This window comes from Polypterus senegalus, chromosome 2, assembly GCF_016835505.1.
Source record: "Polypterus senegalus isolate Bchr_013 chromosome 2, ASM1683550v1, whole genome shotgun sequence".
NCBI lineage: Eukaryota > Metazoa > Chordata > Cladistia > Polypteriformes > Polypteridae > Polypterus > Polypterus senegalus.
Window position 1 is genome coordinate 197,340,300 of NC_053155.1, and position 20,883 is coordinate 197,361,182.

A 20,883-nucleotide genomic window follows, 5' to 3' on the forward strand; every position below is an offset into this window, starting at 1 on the left:
CAAAAATAGTAATTCGGTCATACAATTTCGCCCAATCGGATTAGCCATTGAAAGAAGGCTCCCTCGTTGCTTTTCTTTTTCCCTGTTGTTCGGTTGAGCAGAGCTAAGAGCTCAAATTTTAGCGTCAACCAAACCTCTTTTGTTCAAAGCACGTGAGACAGAAAGAGGCATTTCATTGGTTGCAAAAATGAGCGAAGGCGGTCCCACGGTGGTAGCGGCGGCGGCGTGAGTTCGCCCGTGTGACACAATTACAACAACTTTGAGCTGGTGGTTGGGGGGAAGTTTGTGATATTACCAAATAACACCCCATAAAAAGCTGCATCCTCTACACTCCATGTAAAAGAAAAAAAGAATGATCAAAACTTACTAAACGCTCTTGGTTGCATACATCATCTTATATAAAACAATGTAAAAGGAAGTCTTGGAAAGGTTTGTGTTTTCTGGAAGGATTTAATTTTTTATAACCCTGGAAAAGAAAAGTTTTTTCCTGTATTTTTTCGGTTTGCTACTTGATTTTTTTCTCTGGAGGTTGTCGGTGGCTTTCCATGAAGTCGTGCGGAGTGTCGCTTGCAACCGCTGCCTGCGCTGCTGCTCGAAGTATCGGCGCCGCCGTCACTGCTGCTGCTAGTGGTGATGAGGAGGAGAAAATGGCGGCGGGGAAAGCGAGCGAAACCGAGGAGGACTTTCCGAGGCTGACAGTGCAAGAGAGAGACAGCCTGGCCGAGATAGACAGGTCAGAAAGCGTGAGGTGCTGCATTAAAATTAAACAAGCTGACCTTTCGGAAACGGTGCATGTGTAGAAAGCTCAATAGATAAACTCAGCTTTTTTTCGCAAGCGAATAGTAACACGGAGCCGCCTGTGTTGTCTTGTTTTTTTTTTTCAGCCGACTGTTTGGATTTCTAAGGCTTCATGAAGATGGCGCCAGAACGAAGGCCTTGCTGTTAAAGGTATGCTCGGCTATAAATGTTGTTATTCTTACAGATTTCGTGTTGTAAATTAATTTGAAGGACTTGCCACAAATGTTATTGAATGCAAGAATGGCGAAGTTTTTATTGCTTTGTGCAGTGTGATGCAAGTCAGTGTATTTGCATATGGATAACTCATTGAATTTATTCTCTTTTTGAACTGGATCAACTATTTCAAAAATCTGAAAGATGCTTTTTATAGTTGATGTTAATGTTGTGCATGTAATTAGTGCGCCTCTGTGCATCATTTTGACGTGTATGCATATGTTCCTAGAGACTGATGTACATTTGATCCACACGTGAAGATCAAACCCTTGTCTTTGTGTATGTATAGTTTGTTAAAAATATACTACTGTACTGTTCAATACGTTCGTTATTTTCTGGTAAGATTTGAAAACCTAAAAGTCTACTTTATTTTTCTTTGGTGCTGTGGCAAGTACCAAGTTGCTCCTGCTGCATCCTTTGTAGATTAGTATACTTGAGTTTGGAAATGTAACTTACTAATTTGTGCTCAAAAATATGTACACGTTTGCGTGATATTAAACGGTCCCAGAAGTTGTTGTATCTGGCCCATAATGAAAATGACAAGTAGCAAGAATTGACGAAGATGTGTCAAGGTGTTTACTTGTATGCATTTTGATGCACGTTTGCAGTTTGCCAGGTGCGGCGTGCATCAGTTTTTGTAGATGTCAGCCGTCTGAACTTTTTGTAGGTTCAATTCGGTAACTTTCCAAAGTGTGTTTGTCCTAATAAGTAATGGGTAGAGGTCAGCCCAGTGCTGGACGTTTGATAAAATATGCAATTGTGTTAAGCGTAATGGGTGGCTTTTTTATAGTGCGTGGTCGAGTCAGGCGTCAGGCGACAGAAAGGGCGCTGCTGTGCACTTTCACGTCACCTGATCGTCATTGTTACTGGGCCACTCAGTCATTATGGCTGATTTTTATGATTAGTTAATTTTTGCACTACAGATAGGGAAGCATTAGGCATAGGGGTGGAGTTGACGTGGGTTTGTGTGTATGTTTTTAAACATAGTAATGGCTGCTAGTATCGGCCCAAGATGGCGGGACAGGGAGGGGGACAAGTGAAAGAAACGAAGATAAAATTGGCTTATTTGTTTTACTAGAGACGTGTTACAGAGGAGAGTACCAGGTCACGCTCACGGTGGACATACTGAAATCAAAGAAGGTCGCCCACCACTTTTGGTGCCTTCCTGAAATATTGCATTTAACTGACGGCACCCCATGCCTTTGTCGTTTGTTTATGTTTGTGCCTATTGTAGCAATCAACATGTGTCACACTGTCAAGGGAACAATGCCTCCATCGGTGTGTCGTATGCTTTTTAGTATACTTTCTTTAAGTTGTGTTGCCAGCACGCTTTACATGTTTTCTGAAACGTGTGGGTACCTGTTATGGCAATAGTGTAATTGGCATGGCAACTTGTCCATTTTTTAAAGTGGGAGGTACTGGCTTATGATGAAATTCAAGAGTTGGTTTCATTTTCGCTGTCGAGCCTCATTACGGAGATCCATTGCTTTCATTCTTCGTCATGTTGTGGTTTAGATGCATTATCCCCTCATCCTGTGTTATAGTGCAGTACATCCCAGAAAACACAAGCCCATGTCCTTGATCTATTTTCAAATGCATTGAGTGTTTTGGTAGTTTTGTTATAAAGCATGGTGCCCCAAAACATTTTTTCGGTTTTGTTCAAAGCGGCTGTAACTATGCTTGATGAGGCCAATTTGTCAACACATACACACTCACTGTTGTCTTCCGTTATTGTGCAGACCTAGGAAAAGGGGATCCCCCTGATTTATAAAGTGAAACATGCTATTCTTTTGCAATGGTGCGAAGAGGTACATTGAGGTCATTTTACTGTATTTTAACAACTAATACTCAAAACTTGAGAATTATGCTTATTTTTAATGTGCCTCTCAGGTTTATTTGCTTCTTTCGCCACTATGAAGAGTTGCAGTACATAAGTTACTTATTGTTAGTTTTATGTTCTTACCTCTTTTAACATTTTGGTTTTACTTTGCAGTTAGGTAGACTTCATTATCACAGAATGAAATATAGGCAGTCTATTTTTTTAAGTGCAATGGATCAGTTCCATTTTCTCATTGTCTTTATTTTGAAAGATTTACTTGAGGATTTAATTTTTTTTTGAATGACACTTTCATCCTGCTGGCTGTTTATTGGTGAGTAAAATGGTTATTTTAGTGTAAACATGATTTGTCTGTCTTGCGACTGTGCATGTTGAAAACAATGGTAAAGCTGGAACTTTAAGAATGCTATACTTTTATGGAATACAAAACTAGTTTCCTTACAGTAGTATGAGTTAAAGGCATAAGATATAAATCGGAAGGTTGTCAGTTCAGTATCTATCAACTTACTGTCTTTTACTGAATACTTTTGGTGTCTTACCTGTGTTCATGTGCATTTTTAAAACAGGAACAATTGTACTATATTGAAAATGTGGTTTTTATATGCCTTTGAGAGTGATGATGTTTATCAACCTGAGGAAGATCTGAGCATCCCAATTAAGTTTTATGCAACACCCTACTTAGTGGTATCTGCCAGAGAGAATGCTTGCACAGGAATATATATACATTTTTTTTGGTTCGCCATATTGTGGCATTACCTTAAGTATTTTACCATTTGACGAATTGACTGTCAAATTTTTTTTTTCTCAGTCAGAACTGAAATTATCTAATCATTTTGTGGTTTCAGGAATGTGGTAGCTATTTAAAGAATCCATTTTACTTTTCATCAGTAAACGGAGGAAATAAAATCTTACATTGGTTTTTGTACAAATGGAGCAAAAAAGCAACATAAAACTGATTCTTGTCCTCTGTATCCATCTAAGATCTACAGCAATAAATACACACACAGAGTAGTAGGTAGCAATGATATCGCAGGTTCTGTATCAGAAAACACCTATACTATTTGAATTGAGTATTGTTTTTCTCCAGCAGTAGTTGCTTGTTTTCATTTCTTAAATACTGACAATAGGTCAGTTCATCTGTTTAGTTCTTTTCCTGGTTTAAACATGTTTTGTTTTGCTCTTGTGTTTGTATGTGTTGAATAAAAACTTTACAGAAGATTGCAGTTTACATTTGGAATCGTTTAAAGAAACTTGTAACTTTTTTCATTAAGTTTATTTTCAGTGTTTTCAGTCTTTGTTCAGTTACTTTAGCTAAGTAATTTGTTACCTAGGTTCATTTAACTGGTCACATTAACCATGAGCAGGTGCATTATTTAGTTTATTGAGGAGCAAAGTATGAGCTATTTTACACCAATAAATAAGAATAGTGATATGTGTTAATCTACTTTTTAAGCACTATACATCATTATTATTTCTAGAATGGTAACTGATGACAGAATGGGTTAGTTTAGGATCAAGCACATGCGGCAGTCACTTAAGATTGGGAAATACTGCTTAAAGTTATCCATAAATGATGTATCCATTTGCTAATTTTGATGATAATGTGTCAAAAGTGCATAAGAGTATCACTAACTTAGTAAAGGAATTTACAGTTAAATGTCTGCAAGTCTAGGTTTGCAGTGCTCGACATCTGCAAAGAAACTAATAGATGACTAGAAGAAAAACTGGAATGGAAGAATAACTTTAACACACAAAGCAAACTACTACAGTTTTGATGATGATAAATATGTGACAGCTGTCATTCATGGCGGGGTGTGGGATGGTTTGTATTTTATCACCATTTTCAGTTATTTCAATAATTATTTGCTTTTGTTTGCACATGTCATTGTAACTTGCTTGTTTGCATGTAGAGCCTAGCAATACTGTCCTTCACAAGTAACTAGCTAGATCTGTAACTGGTGATTAAATGAATGGTAAAATCTGTTTTTGTAATACTTTGTCCTTAGTACACATTACGGCTATACTGCTGGGAGGGGGATCTAGTTCTCTGGGTGAATCCTTGGCACCATTATGCCTTTTTAATTTCATTGAGAAATTTTACCTTTGCCAAAAATTATTAGACATTTAACCTTAAGGTCAATATGGTTTACATGCCTGTAGTTCAGTTTAGGTTAGCTTAAATGGTTTGTTCTGTGAATAAAAGTTTAGGAATATTTTCTTCTCATTTAATATGCCTGATTTTTTTTCTTTTTTGTGTGAAATAAGTAATAATGCATCATGCACTGAACACAAGCTCGCTGTACAAACTTAGACTGTGTCAGTTTTATTTAAAGGATAAAATGAAAAGGTCTGCATTAATTAAAGTAGCTTTTCTTGCAGTTTTTGTGTGAAATAAGTGATAAAGAATCGTGCATTCTGGATGATTTCTCATTAAGTGGGATTTTCAGTCAAAATCAGGAATGGAAAATGTTTATCAGGGGGTTATGCGTATATACATGTGCTGGAATTGCAGTATGCAGGGTTTTCAGATGTGCAGCTACTACCAGAAATGTAAAATATTATTTCATTTAGTATACATAATATTTCACAACCTAATATTGATTTTGTTGTTTTATCAATGTTTCTCTAACTGTAATATTTTTGCTACAGAAATCAGTGAGGCTATTTGAGATAGGTAGTGGTTAAAATTTTAGCAGCCTGCAGCTGCTGAATGTTTACTCAAGAAACATTACCTGTAATGGCCTACTGTTGATTTTTGTAATTGCGCAGTGTATTATTACCAACAGAAACGGGGTGTATGTGTGTATTTTTTTATTTTTTTTTTCCTGCTCTCTTTTTGTTTTTGTGGTCTATATATGAATTTTTCAACATGTGTCTGTGATTTTTTTTATTTTTTTATTTTTTTTTATTTAGATTATCATTGGAATTGTTAGTTTGTAGCCAACTGTGAGATCTCCGAAGTTTTATTTGATGAACGAATGCTGTTGACTGTAGTTTGTGTTTTCCTGTCCATCATCATCAAGTAATTTCTGAAGTAGAGTGTTGTTTCGTCTTTATATTGACATGTTTCGGTTAACCATTGAGATTCCTCCTGTTTCATAGTGTATTTACAACAAAAGGATTTTTTTAGTATAGCCCCAAAGAATGCCTCAATGAGCTTTAACTGACCCTTTGTAATTGATAGCCCCCAGTCTTGAGTCTCTAAGAACACACGAAAAAAAAGGTCCCAAAAAGTCTTGCCCTTCCTAAGATTTCTTCCTTCTTTTCTTTCAATTCAAAGGAGAGACACCCCCTTTCCAGGTAGTTTGGGTGCTTAATGGTTGTCAGAAATAGGGTAAATACTATACACACTGAACAGAATGCAAGATGGCAAATCTAGCATTAGCACTTCTTAATTACAATATAATACAATATAATTTGTTCATGCACGATGTTCCTCAAGAAATGCAAGCACAGAGAGCTACAACAACTAGCAAGGCAAAATGAAAATAGATTATACCAATCATAAGTACAGAACTAATACATATCGATACAGATTTGTTCAAACAGCCAGAAAACAAAGTAGACACTGATTAATATAAATGGAAACAAACAGTTTCTGTTCAATAATTGTAGAACTATGTCCAGTTGACAACAGAGGAGATGAAAATATAAGGCACATCGTTAGAGACATAGAGTTCTGGAGATCTCAGCCAACTAGCAGTCTGCTTCCTTCTGTTTATTCTACAGCAGAATCCGTTTTGAACTGTCTAGTCAGAGGAAAATACATTTCTATCCGATGCTTAAATGAGTTATTGGTAGGCAAGAAAACATCTTGGCTGTAGGGCATTGTAACTTAGTGCCACATTAGGATACAGAGAAGAAAGATGGAATAGAGGACAGCTAGTAATGGTTTTAAAATATTGTATTTTTCTGTGCAAAAGAATATTCAAACCGATACAGTATGCACAATTAATCAGAAGCTCTGGTCAAAGAGTATGCTAGACTAAATCACTCTTTAGTCTGGATTCAAAAGCTGAGAGTGAAGGGACATCTTTTATAGTAGCATGCAGATTATTCCACAGCTTCGGGGTCCTGTAACTAAGAACCTGGACCTCACAGTCCTTGTTTTTATAAGCTGGTGTCATCTTGAGATCCTGGTTTAAGCCAGTGGTTACCAAACCTTAAAGGGGCACTGTGAAATATGACAAAATTTTCATAATTTTATTTCCATTTTCAATTCAATGTGATAGGACATGACATCTGGGGATCCTGGTGCAAACCAGTAACTCACTTAGTAATAACTGTTTGCGGAAGTCTCTACAAATGGCTACTAGATGTCGTTCTACAATTAAGTTTTGCGATTGTTTTAGTAGTTTGTTGAACTTTCTCAGTAGGCCTACTTAGTGTCCGTACGTAAATAGCTGTCGGTTTCGCACGGTCTTAGTGTTGAATTAGTTTTCAGAGATTGTATCAACTGAATATTGTGTTTAAGTCAAGTGAAGTATTTGTTCTTGTATGCATTTTTAAAAATTGATCGGTTTTTACTAAACGGTAATAAGTATTGTGAGAGTGAAAATAAAGATGGCACACCATCAACCAGAGTTACTTTTTTTTTGTGATCTTAAATGATTGTTTTATTTTTACTTAACCCTTTAATTAAAAAATTTTTTTGGCAATTTTGCAAGTTAAAATTTGACGGGGTTTGTGCCTTAGGAAAACCTGGATTCAGCAAGGGTGCAGAGAATCGAAAAAGTTTTGGAACCTCTGGTTTAAGCCGTCATTTAAGCCCAGATAAGTAAGCAGAGTCTTGGTCATTTAAGCCTTTATATGTTAACAGGAGGAATTTGAAATCAGCCCTAAACATACCTGGGAGCCACTGTAGGGAACTTTAGAACTGGAGTTGTGTTCCGTACTTTCTGATTCTTGTAATAATTCTTACAGCCACATTTGGAATTCGCTGAAATGTATATGAAGAACTATCTGAACAGATGGTAAATAGCACATTGGAGTAGTCTAGCCTACTAGAAATGAAGGCATGAAATAATTTATCGGCATCTTGCATATTTAAAAAAGTTTTAATTTCCAACATTTTTCAGATGGAAAAAGTGTATTTTGGATAGTTTTGTAATGTGTGCTTTAAATTACATGCTAGTCACACAGATAACACCAAAAATACGTGTTTCTTCAGTAAAACTAATGATGATTCCACCAAAGTTAAATAATGTTAGAATATTGTTGAATCACTTCCTCCAATAATTAATATCTCTGTTTTGTCTGTATTCAGAGATGAGTAGTTGACATCCATCCACTCCTTTAACTCACTAACACAACTAATTAAGGATGTCATCAGAGAAATATCACTTGGTCTTAAAAAAAAATGCTGGGTGTCAGCTGCATATGAGTGAAAGTTCTTTTTATGTTTTTTTTAATTATAGTCCCCAATGGAAGCATGTAAAGTGAACACAGTAAAGGTCCCAGTACTGAGCCCTGTGGAAAACCATATTTTATTTCTGAGTATAATGGAGTACTGTTGGCACATTTCTGTACTTAATGGAGATCAGTGCCTATGGTCCCAATGTAATTTTCCAGCTTGTGTAGTGAAAGAGTCATCAATTGTATCAAATTCTGCAATTAAATTTAAAAAATATAATTACTGTGGAATTTCCTTCGTCGGAGAAGGATATTGGAGTGCCATTTACAACACATGTTAGTGTCTTTTCTGTAGTATGACCAGTGTGGAAGCCGGGCTGGAATTACACAAACTAATGTGTCGGGTAAGATTAAAGCTGAGTGCCAACTATGTTTTCAGGTATATTAGAGGGGAGGGTAAAATTTGAAATGGATCTGTAAGTGTATGTGAGTATAGATAGAACTTTTTAAACAATGGTCTGATAATTGACACCTTTAAATGTTTGAGGAACTGCGTCATTCAGTAAGGAACTGCTTAGAATGGCCGGAACATCCATTGAGGTTTTTACTAGTTTTGCTGGGACAGGGTGTAGGGAACAGATAGTAGGTTTCATTTTAGCAATTAAAGTAATTTTAAAGTAATTAAAAATTTAAGCGGCTTCACTGAACTCAAGCTTGCTGTACAAGCTTAGACTGTCAGTTTTAATTAAAGGATAAAATGAAAAGGTTTGAATTAAAGTAACTGTAATAATTACATTCCATTTTACCAGTTTATTACTCCACTTTATTTAACGTAAAGACCAATATTCTAATTGTCTTTCACTCTTTAGTAAAACAAGCCTCGAATTCGTGCACTTTGTTTACACTCCAGGAAGTTTGCTGCAAGAAGAAAGATGCACATTGGGTCAACTACTGTAATGCCTCTCATAGAGGAGCAGTGAAACTAAATTACCCTAATACTTAGAAAAGCAGTGGCTGAAGATATCAGTTGATGTGTTTGGCTAATTTACCGATCGCTGATCAAGTGAAAATTGGCAGATTTAGATCAATGGACCATCGATTGGAGCATCCCTATTATTAAGTGGTGATTTTAAATACCTTCGTTTACTGACTTGATATTTAGGTTTTGCATGTCAGCTCTGTAAGTTAGATGAGTGGTTATGAGTTTAAGCTGGGTCGTTAACAATCTGACAAATCCTATTGAGTTTAACAAATAAAACATTTGGTAAAAGTTTCATTATTATGTATATTAAAGGAATATTCCACTCATGATATATTTTTTTTTAATGTTCTTTACCCAATGTAGTTTGGCTAGTATCCCTTGATTTATGAAGGAATCTATAAACATTTAGGTATTCCTCTGCTAAGGTGAATATTGTCAGATTTACTAAGCCAAGTTTCAGTAAGAAGACATAGATCAGATTTTGTATTTAACATAATATTTACCAAGGCAGCTTTATTTCCATTTCCAAGAGAGTGAATGTTTAGTAAGCAGCATTTTAAACTGCAACGACATTTCTGAACTGGTTTTTATTTTTTGTTTTCATTTTGTTACAAGTACAGATACCTCTAGTGGTGGATCTAATTTAATGCTTTGGTCTACTTATGCTCTTTATTTTTTAGTTTATAAATTGATTTATATTTTGCATCAAGACTAAATTTATTAAATGTTCCATAACAGGAATTCTAGATAACAGCTACAGGATAGTAACTGGTGGGATAAACAACAGCCGATGATTTAAAATCACAAGGCTGTGGCCTGGATGGTGCTGTGATTAGTCAGCTAGGCAGTTTTGCCATCATATTAATTTTTTTGGATAAATCAAAAGATCCCCTCCAGTTAGGATGACAACTGTTTCTCATCTCTCGTAAAAAATCTGGGCATTTCCCAAAGCTCATCCCAATTGTTCACAAAGGCTATGCTTTTATGTGTTCACTAGTTCTCTAACCTGTAGTGATGGGATTAGCAATCTGCTGTAAATCAACACCTCCTGTGTAATGTTGGTAAGGTGCCAGACACAGTTAAATTATGACATTTTCTTTTAGGTTTGGTGCATAAGGATATGAAGTTTACCTTTTAATACCCCAGATTGCTGTAAATACATATCATTAGTGCCAACGTGTAGCTATAAGTTAGACACTTAATTAGCCAAAAGGTCCAATTTAGCCACAATATTGGATTATTTTGTCCCATTCAATTTGAAGTACTAGATTAACATAGTTTGAAATTTCTTTCATTCCACAATATTGATTCGCCACTTTTGAGCTCTTTGTTCTTGGCTTCGACAGATGTGCTGCTGAATACGGAACTGGGTCTGAACTGGCGACCTGGGTGCCAAAGCACCAAATTTTGACTTCTTACACCAATGTTTTGCTTTTATTTCCTCACCTTGTGACTGAATTGGTGCTGTTGATTTTAGCCACATATTGACCATAGTGAGGCCTGGAGAGACCAAAGACAAATCCGAAATAGCTGAATAGACTTAAAAAAAACAATTTTCAGATTGCCTAATTGCTATCAGATTCCTAATGTGGTCCTCTAAAATGTATATTTTCTTGACAAAGTTTAAATTTTATCCATCCATTTTTGGCCAGTGAAGCTGGAAAGTGGGAGCTGTACAGTTGTGCTTGAAAGTTTGTGAACCCTTTACAATTTTCTGTATTTCTGCATAGATATGACCTAAAACATCATCAGATTTTCGCTCAAATCCTAAAAATAGATAAAGAGAAACCAGTTAAAAAAATGTGACAAAAATATTATACTTGGTCATTTATTTATTAAGGAAAGTGATCGAATATTACATATTTGTGAGTGGCAAAAGTATGTGAACCTTTGTTTTCAGTATCTGGTGTGACCCCCCTTTTGCAGCAATAACTGCAACTAAACGTTTCCGGTAACTTTTGATCATTTGTGCACTCTGGCTTGGAGGAATTTTAGCCCATTCCACCGTACAGAGCAGCTTCAACTCTGGGATGTTGGTAGGTTTCCTCACATTAACTGCTCGCTTCAGGTCTTTCCACAACATTTCGATTGGATTAAGGTCCGGACTTTGACTTGGCCATTCCAAAACATTAACTTTATTCTTCTTTAACCATTCTTTGGTAGAACAACTTCTGTGCTTACGGTTGTTGTCTTGCTGCGTGACCCACCTTCTCTTGAGATTCAGTTCATGGACAGATGTCCTGACATTTTCCTTTAGAATTCTCTGATATAATTCAGAATTCATTGTTCCATCAATGAAGGCAAGCTGTCCTGGCCCAGATGCAGCAAAACAGGCCCAAACCATGATACTACTACCACCATGTTTCACAGATGGGATAAGGTTCTTATGCTGGAATGCAGTGTTTTCCTTTCTCCAAACATAACGCTTTTCATTTAAACCAAAAAGTTCTATTTTGGTCTCATCCATCCACAAAACATTCTTCCAATAGCCTTGTGGTTTGTCCACGTGATCTTTAGCAAACTGCAGACGAGCAGCAGTGTTTTTTTTTTTGGAGAGTAGTGGCTTTCTCCTTGCAACCCTGCCATGCTCACCATTGTTGTTCAGTGTTCTCCTGATGGTGGACATGAACATTAGCCAATGTGAGAGAGGCCTTCAGTTGCTTAGAAGTTACCCTGGGGTCCTTTGTGACCTTGCCGACTATTACACACCTTGCTCTTGGAGTGATCTTTGTTAGTCGACCACTCCTGGGAAGGGTAACAATGGTCTTGAATTTCCTCCATTTGTACACAGTCTGTCTGACTGTGGATTGGTGGAGTCCAAACTCGCCGGAGATGGTTTTGTTACCTTTTCCAGCCTGATGAGCATCAACCACTCTTTTTCTGAGGTCCTCCGAAATCTCCTTTGTTCGTGCCATGATACACTTCCACAAACTTGTGTTGTGAAGAGCAGACTTTGATAGATCCCTGTTCTTTAAATAACACAGGGTGCCCACTTACACCTGATTGTCATCCCATTAATTGAAAACACCTGACTCTAATTTCACCTTCAAACTAACTGCTAATCCTAGAGGTTCACATACTTTTGCCACTCACAAATATGTAATATTCGATCATTTTCCTCAATAAATAAATGACAAAGTATAATATTTTTGTCTTATTTGTTTAACTGGTTTCTCTTTATCTACTTTTAGGACTTGAGTGAAAATCTGATGTTTTAGGTCATATTTATGCAGAAATATAGAAAGTTATAAAGGGTTCACAACCTTTCAAACACAACTGTATGTGAAGAACTTTTTTTAAAACTTTGACTGTCACCGTATCAATTAATCGCTACTCACTGAAAGTAACTAAGGCACCAGTTATATGTACAGGTTGTCTTTGGAATTGCATATTATCAACAGTTTCTAATTTTTAGAGGATTCAAAAGTGAAATTTTGTTATCCCTATTAAATGTTAATTTCTGCATTGTATGTTTGAATTACGTTTTTTTCTAATGAGGTTGCATTAGATCTCTCCATTTATATCGTCAAAACTCTTTGGATTCATGCCCAACATGATCTATAGACCAACGTTCATTTGTTTACATGCCTTGAGGGTTTGTCAAACTGCAGATCAAGCTGTGCTTCTAGATATGAAACTGCATTTAAATAATGTATTGTAACAACCTTTATGAAATGGTATTACTTACCAGGTTTACTTGGCTTTTGTGATTCATGAAAAGGACCTGGAGATTGATTGATTAATTTATTTGTTTAAGAGCATTAAGCAGCCAGAATAACAATGGCTTTAGAACTAGGCCTTAATTTGAAGTTGCATATCAACTTGTGTATGTCATAGATTCAACTTCATACAGTAAAAGTGGCATGGAGATCTTTGTCCAGTATGACAACTGAGATTATCAGCTTGTTGTCTATCATACAATTGACCACGTCAGGAGTGAAATAATCAGTTTTTATTCTAAAATATAGGCCTTGTGAAGCTTTGTTGATGGCTTTGATATTAGTTATACTTGTCAAACAAAAAATGGGATTCCTTTATATATCTCAAAACATCTTTACGAATAGTGTTTTGCAATATATTAAATTTTTGATTTGCTATTTAAGAGTAGTGTTCAGATAAATTAGGCAAAGAGTTTTTCGCAATGTATATGTAGTATTTGCCGGACTTTGCTCTGAGACCTCCTACTCCCCTGGGCCTCGTGATGCTTTGCAGGGCCAGCATAACTTAACATTACAGAGCTGTAACAGCCATGCACAGAACTATCATGCGTGAGTACTATGAATGTTCTCCACCTTTAAACAGCTTCCTTATCTCTTTGTACATTGGTGATGTTACTACTCCAGTCTGAAATGCACCCTGAATACATTTTAAAAAGAATATAAAAAAAACCTAGCACTATTTTCATTTGAGTGGTACATTTAGCTGACCATAATGGAAATATAACAATACTTGTTCTGCATAGATTTGTTGTATGTTTTAAATTCACAGCTACATTAAGCACGTTATGCTTTTTTCTATGTATCAGATCAGGTACTGATTGGTGCAGCTCCCCAACCAAGTATTTAACACTGATCCCTCGTATAATAGGCGCTCTGGGTGTGCCAGTACACACGTTATTTACAGGAATACTGAAGCTTAAACCACAAATCTTTGAGTCCTGTGGCAACAGTTGTAGCCAACTTGTCACACACAGTACCCATACATAATGCGGATGGGCTGAATGCATATTAGCTATGCTGCACAGCGCCTAATGTAAACAAACCATAGGAGCCTGGCCACAACTCCCCTTCCCTTAAGAACCAGAAAACCTATGAAAGTGAGACCCTTTGAAATAATAACATTTATTACTAAAGGTGGTGGTATATTTCTGATGGAAGAAAAATGTGCAGAGGATCTACAGATCCTTCACACTTTTTTTTTCTTCAATCAAAAGAAGAACAATACCTTGTAAAAATTAGTAAGTCTTTTCCAGCATTAAATAAAATTTGCAAATGCACCACTGCTCTTTCCAAATGTGACTATATCAGCTCCGCACATTTTGCTTGGCAGGGATAAATTTACAAAAAAAGTAATTGAGCAAGGATCAGAAGAGGAAGAGTGTAGAATAGGTACAGTTAACTCTTCTATTCAAATTTTTTATTGTTTTACCCAGGATGACTTTTAAAGCAGTATAACATCTAGAGGTGAAGCATATTACTATATGTGAAGATGCTATCTAGGCATGTGCAGTACCTGCTGTGTGCCCTTCCATCACCTCACTGCAAAAGTTAATTAGCAGCAAAAGCAGGTCGCTAATTAAGAAAAGGGTTAGAATGAAAATCTGTCCCTCCAGGACTGGAGTTTGAGATCCCTGGTCTATGCAGAATACTGAAAGTTACAAGCAGGAGTGTAAAAACAGCATCCTTTGCAGTTTTTTTTCAGTGGCCATTTTAGTTCAGTTTTAAATTTGTGTTTTTGTTTAGCAAATGAATTGAGCTTCCTAATTACATTAATAGATTTTCAATGTGTGGCCGATTAATTTTGCAATAACATTTATAAACAAATTGGTTGATGATATTTCAAATAATTCAAATATGTATATGAATGTGTGTTGTATTAAAATATTCAAATCTAAACATATATTTAAATTACAAAAAAATGTGTAACAAATCTATATAATATGAGTTTTACTTTTTGAATTGAATTCGTGAAATAAATTAAATTTTTCGATGAGATTCGAATTTGAGACGCACCTGTATATCTTACTTGGGAAATTTCAAGCAGTTATCCATGACTTCTCATGTCACGGGTGTAAATATGAGGTGGCACAGAGGCCAGATTCTATTCTACGGCTGCAGCAATCGGTTATTTAAGTAATCAAGTATTCTACAGGTTATTCCATAAATTAATAAGATAAGAAATACTTTTGTTTTATTTAAGAGCAACAGCAAATTATCAAAAAAGAAAATAAGGTGTCTCTCTTGAAGTTAACAGCGAATTGATTTTCTTTTCAGAAAAAACAATGTTTTTATTGCTTAAATTGCATACAGTAAATTTGTCAAAACTAAGCCCGTTTGGTACATTTTAAGAAAACATTTTCTGAAATGCAGAAACAAACAAATGCAAAAAAATGTATCAATTACAAAGTACTTTAAAAATCTTATACATACTGTCAAAGACTAAGGGAATACTCAATAATACATAATTGTCTTTGTTGTACAAGTTAGCTTCCGGAACTACAAGATTCAACCTAACTACAGCTCAAGCATAACATTTTACTGTCTTGGATGCCTTTCTAGCATTTGTAGAAGGCAAAAAAAAATTGTGTGTGTAAGCGTTTAAAGGAGTATGTGAAGGTTTATTGTACAGTGATCATAAAATACTAAAATACTGTATGTTCTTTACATACTTTTTAACTAATAAAAGATTTATTGAAAGTTTTCATAATACATATGGTATTAAAGAAAATGCTTCTCATGATTACAAGGTGTTATTTAATTTTGTCTATTGTACTACTCTGAAACAAAAGTGAATTTAAAAACACTTTTCACCATTTGTTTTAAGTACGGTACAACACCCTAGTACTTGCTTGGCTTTTATCTACCATTTGTCTTACGAATATATATTCTCAAACATTGAATAAACTTTATTGAATTAGTCTCTCTCTAATTAATTGATATTGATTGTAACATGGCTTACTGTAAATCTAAAATATACATGCACTTCTTGATCATTTTTTGTCTTTATTGCACTACACCTTTTTTTTTGCTGTTAGAATATGCATTTATAATATTTTTTTTTCTTCCGGTGTACCTGCTAGACATTCCTATTTCTTGAGGTGTAGTTAAATATGGGTTACCATAAACAGTACGTTTTTCCATCAAATCTGCATAGGATGTTTATCAAGAAGTCTCTACAAGTAAAATAGTAAACAATAGGCTTGTTAACAGCAAAATTTTCCTAATGGACAATTTCAAATTCTTCTTTATCTCTTCTTATTTTAATTGAAAATGTGAGCTGGTGAACTTGACACAAGCTTGGTGCTTTGAAAAGTCAGACAAGTACTGTGTGCTTCAGTGAATTCTGACCTTATTTTGGCCTTTAAAGTATCTTTTCTTATAATTTGTGTAATTGCCCAGGACAACTCCACTAATTTCTTTTTCTCAGTTTATTGCTCCACTTTCATTAACTCTTTTAGGGCTAATTCTTTTTTTTTTTTTTGTTTATCTCCCAGGGCTGAATATTTTTCCAAAAACTAACATTTTTTATAAAAGAACACAAAGCAATTCTTTAACATATCAAATCAACAAAAAATATTTACTTTTGACAAATGTTACTGTCTTGCATGTTGTATGAGCCTGCATACTCTATGATTTCACATACACATCACATACATTTTACACAGCAAAGTCCTGCGCAGTCTGATCTCACTCAAAGCAGCCAATTTCAGTCATTGCTACACTGCACTGCTTACAATACGTGTTGCTTTGGTGCCTACTTTTCAATTGTCAGTTGCTGCACTTTCTCACATATATTGTTAGTGTGTACTGTAGAGAGACAAGTCACCCTTTTGCCATCGTGCAATTCCACTGCCACCAAGTTTTCTGCCCGCATGAAAACCGTATTGTCACCTCTTTTCATCTTCTGAAACTTTATGAACTTTATGCATGGCATTATAGCCTGGCTCACCCCATGGGATTTGCTTCTGTTTATTACAGAAGTGAATAAAACTTTGCAGCAGCACGTACCTATCACCATGCTACATAACCTGTCCAAAGCCACCAGGGGACAAAGCACGTTTGGACCAATGCTCTCTGAAGTTATATCACCAGTTCTGTCCCATCTCTATTTGTAATACCACAGCATGCTTCATCTCATCTTTTGTTGTGGGTTTACACTTTGAAAAACGAGAATGCGATGCAAACGCAGCCTGCGATTCAAAAAATTTCTCTGCCTACCTGTTTATCTTGTCTGACAGTAGCTGAAAAGCAGCATCAGGAGAGAGCAGCCTGAAGTACAGCAGCTGATGATCTGTCGTGTCCAACAGCAAGCCATGTCGTCTTGTGAAGTCCAGCAGCCAGATCGGCTCTCAACGAATCAATGTCTGTGTATTTATCCCACGCAAACCTTGCCGCAGATGCATCGGCTGCGCGAAGAGCTCAACTGGCAGCAGATCCGCGGCGCGGCATCGGCAGGTGTTTGATCAGCTGATGTCGGCTTCTCGCTCTCTTGCTCGATCTCCTGATCACTGTCAATAAAATCCAATTCTGAAAAATCGGAGTCCGACTCCGCTATAATGCGCAAAACATTGTCTGCTGAGTGTTTTCTTTTCTGCAATCACTTCGCTCCCTCATCACATGTGGATGCCATCTTGCCATTGTTTACATTTCGCAACTCACGCACACGCTAGGATTAGTTGCCGAGTCAACGAGTCTAGCATTCCTCCAAGCACAGAGGGAATGCCTGTGACGTGACCGTGAGATTTGTCGCCATTAACAGCTGATTATCACCCTCTATCCCTGGATGTCGACTTTAGTCGACATTCGCCCTCAACCCCTCCTGTCGACAAAAGTCGACATCCGCCCTAAAAGAGTTAATGTCTTCTTTTTCTTTTGGCTGCTCCCATTCGGGGTTGCCATAGCAGATCATCTTCTTTCATATCTTTCTGTCCTCTGCATCTTGTTCTGTTAAACCCATCACCTGCATATCCTGTCTCACCACATCCATAAACCTTCGCTTAGGCCTTCCTCTTTTCCTCTTCCCTGGCAGCTTTATCCTTAGCACCCTTCTCCCAATATACCCAGCATCTCTCCACTGCACATGTCCAAACCAATGCAATCTCGCCTCTCTGACTTTGTGTCCCAACCGTCCAACTTGAGCTGACCCTCTAATGTACTCATTTCTAATCCTATCCATCCTTGTCACACCCAATGCAAATCTTAGCGTCTTTAACTCTGCTACCCCCTGCTCTGTCTCCTACTTTCTGATCAGTGCCACCGTCACCAACCCATATAACATAGCTGGTCTCACTACCATCCTTTAGACCTTCCCTTTCACTCTTGCTGATACCCGTCTGTCACGAATTACTCCTGACACCTCTCTTCCACCCATTCCACCCTGCCTGCACTCTCTTCTTCACCTTTGTTCCACAATCCCCATTACTCTGCACTGTTGATCCCAAGTATCTACTCCCTGCATCCTCACCATTCCATTGACCTCCCTCTCATTTACATCATAGTCCATGGGGACTCCTGTCTAATCTCGTCTGTTAGCATGTCCATCACCACTGCAAATAAGAAAGGGCTCAGAGCCGATCCCTGATGTAATCCCACCTCCAACTTGAATGCATCCGTCGCTCCTGCCGCAGACATCGCCGCCGTCACACTTCCCTCATACATATCCTGTACAACTCTTACATACTTCTCTGCTACTCCCGACTTCCTCATACAATACCATAACTTCTCTCGAGGAACCCTGTCATATGCTTTCTCCAGGTCCACAAAGACGCAATGCAACTCCTTCTGGACTTCCTAAACTTCTCCATCAACATCCTCAGAGCAAACATTGCATCTGTGGTGCTCTTTCTTGGCATGAAACCGTACTGCTGTTCACTAATCATCATCTCACTTCTTAACCTAGCTTCCACTACTCTTTACCATAACGTCATACTGTGGCTCGTAAATTTTATTCCTCTGTAGTTACTGCAGTCCTGCAAATACCCCTTATTCTTAAATATCAGCACCAGTACACTTCTCCACTCCTTGGGCATCCTCTCACTTTCCAAGATTCCATTAAGCAATCTGGTTAAAAACTCCACTACCAACTCTCCTAAACACCTCCATGCTTCCATAGGTATATTATTTGGACCAACAGCCTTTCCATTTTTCATCCTCTTCATAGCTGTCTTTACTTCCTCCTTGCTAATCCGTTGCACTTCCTGATTCGCTATCTCTACTTCATCCAACCTCTTCTCTCTCTCTCTCGTTCTTTTGATTTGTCAGCCTCTCAAAGTGCTCTTTCCATCTGCTCAACACACTCTTCTCGCTTGTGAGTACGTTTCCATCTTTATCCTTTATCACCTTAACCTGCTGCACATCTTTCCAAGCTCGGTCCCTCTGTCTAGCCAATTGGTACAGATCCTTTTCTCCCTCCTTAGTGTCCAACCTCTCATACAACACATCATACGCCTTTTCTTTAGCCTTCGCCACCTCTCTCTTCACCTTGCGCCTTATCTCTTTGTACTCTTGTCTACTTTCTGCATCTCTCTGACTATCTCACTTCTTCTTTGCCATCCTCTTCCTCTGTATACTCTCCTGTATTTCCTTATTCCACAACCAGGTTTCCTTTTCCTCCTTCCTCTTTCCAGATGTCACGCCAAGCACCTTTCTTGCTTTCACCCTTACTACATCTGCTGTAGTTTCCCAGCTGTCTGGTAACTCTTCACTGCCACCCAGTGCCTGCTCCCTAAACTCAACCTTGCAGTCTTCTTTTTTTCAACTTCCACCATTTGATCCTTGGCTCTGCCCTCACTCTCTTCCTCTTCTTGATCTCCAATGTCGTCCTACAGACCGCCATCCTATGCTGCTTAACTATACTTTCCCCCTGCTACCAATTAGCAGTATTCAAGCTCCTTCAGATTGACTCTTATGCATAGAATGTAATCTACTTGTGTGCATCTTCCTCAACTCTTGTACGTCACCCTATGTTCCTCCCACTTCTTAAAATACGTATTTACCAGAGCCATGCCCATCCTTTTGGCAAAATCCACTATCCTCTGACCTTCTTCATTCCTCTCCTTGACACCATACCTACCCATCGCCTCCTCATCTCCTCTGTTCCCTTCACCTGCATGTCCATTGCAATCCGCTCCAATCACCACTTTCTGTCCCTTGGGTACACTGTTCATCGCTTCATCCAACTCATTCCAAAAATCTTCTTTCTCACCCATTACACACCCAACTTGCAGGGCATATGCACTAACAACATTCATCATCACACCTCCAATTTCTAGCTTCATAATCATTACTCTGTCTGACACTCTTTTCACCTCCAAAACACTCTTGACGTGCTGTTCGTTCAGAATAACCCCTAGTCCATTTCTCCTCCCATCCATACCATGATAGAACAATTTGAATCTACCTCTGATCCACCTGGCCTTACTCCCCTTCCATTTAGTCTCTTGCACACACAATATGTCAACATTCCTTCTCTCCATCATATCAGCTAACTCTCTCCCCTTACCAGTTATACTGCCAACATTCAAAGTTCCTACCCTCCGTTCCACTCTCTTTACTTTCCTCCTCCTGCCTCCGGACATGTCTTTCCCCTCCTCTTCTCCTTCTTTGGCCAACAGTAGCCCAATTTCCGCCTGCACCCTGTTGATTAACAGTACTGGTGGCGGTTGTTGCTAACCTGGGGCTCCACCGATCCGGTATGGAAATTTGCATTGTTGTCTGCATATTGATTTGGCAAAATTTTACACTGATGCCCTTCCTGACGTAACCCTCTCCATTTATGTAAATGCTAATATTCCAATCTGCTCTGTTGCTATTGGTGTGCTTTACTGTTGTCTACAGGACATTTTCGGCAAAAAAACAAAAAACCATAGCACTAGCTCAACTATCATAATACTTTATGTTAAGGTTTCTTACAACTAAGTTACCATGAAGCTTTGAAAAGCTGTTTTTATCATTGGCCATTTTTCCGATCACAAATCTGGTCT

At 37.6% G+C, this 20,883-nt stretch overlaps 1 protein-coding gene across 7 annotated transcripts in view; it reads left to right on the forward strand.

Annotated features, from left to right (window-relative positions):
- Positions 1-237: 237 nt before the first annotated feature.
- The window catches only part of kdm6a (lysine (K)-specific demethylase 6A), a 548,877-nt gene continuing 528,231 nt past the window's right edge, over positions 238-20,883 (forward strand). For 6 of the 7 annotated variants that reach the window (XM_039745151.1, XM_039745155.1, XM_039745152.1 and 3 more), the window contains exons 1-2: positions 240-733; positions 885-948. In XM_039745151.1, coding sequence (XP_039601085.1) covers positions 546-733; positions 885-948 — 252 coding nt within the window. In that variant the 5' untranslated portion in view covers positions 240-545. Of the gene's footprint in view, positions 734-884; positions 949-20,883 lie in introns of all 7 variants that reach the window. The other variant, XM_039745157.1, reaches the window with a different exon arrangement.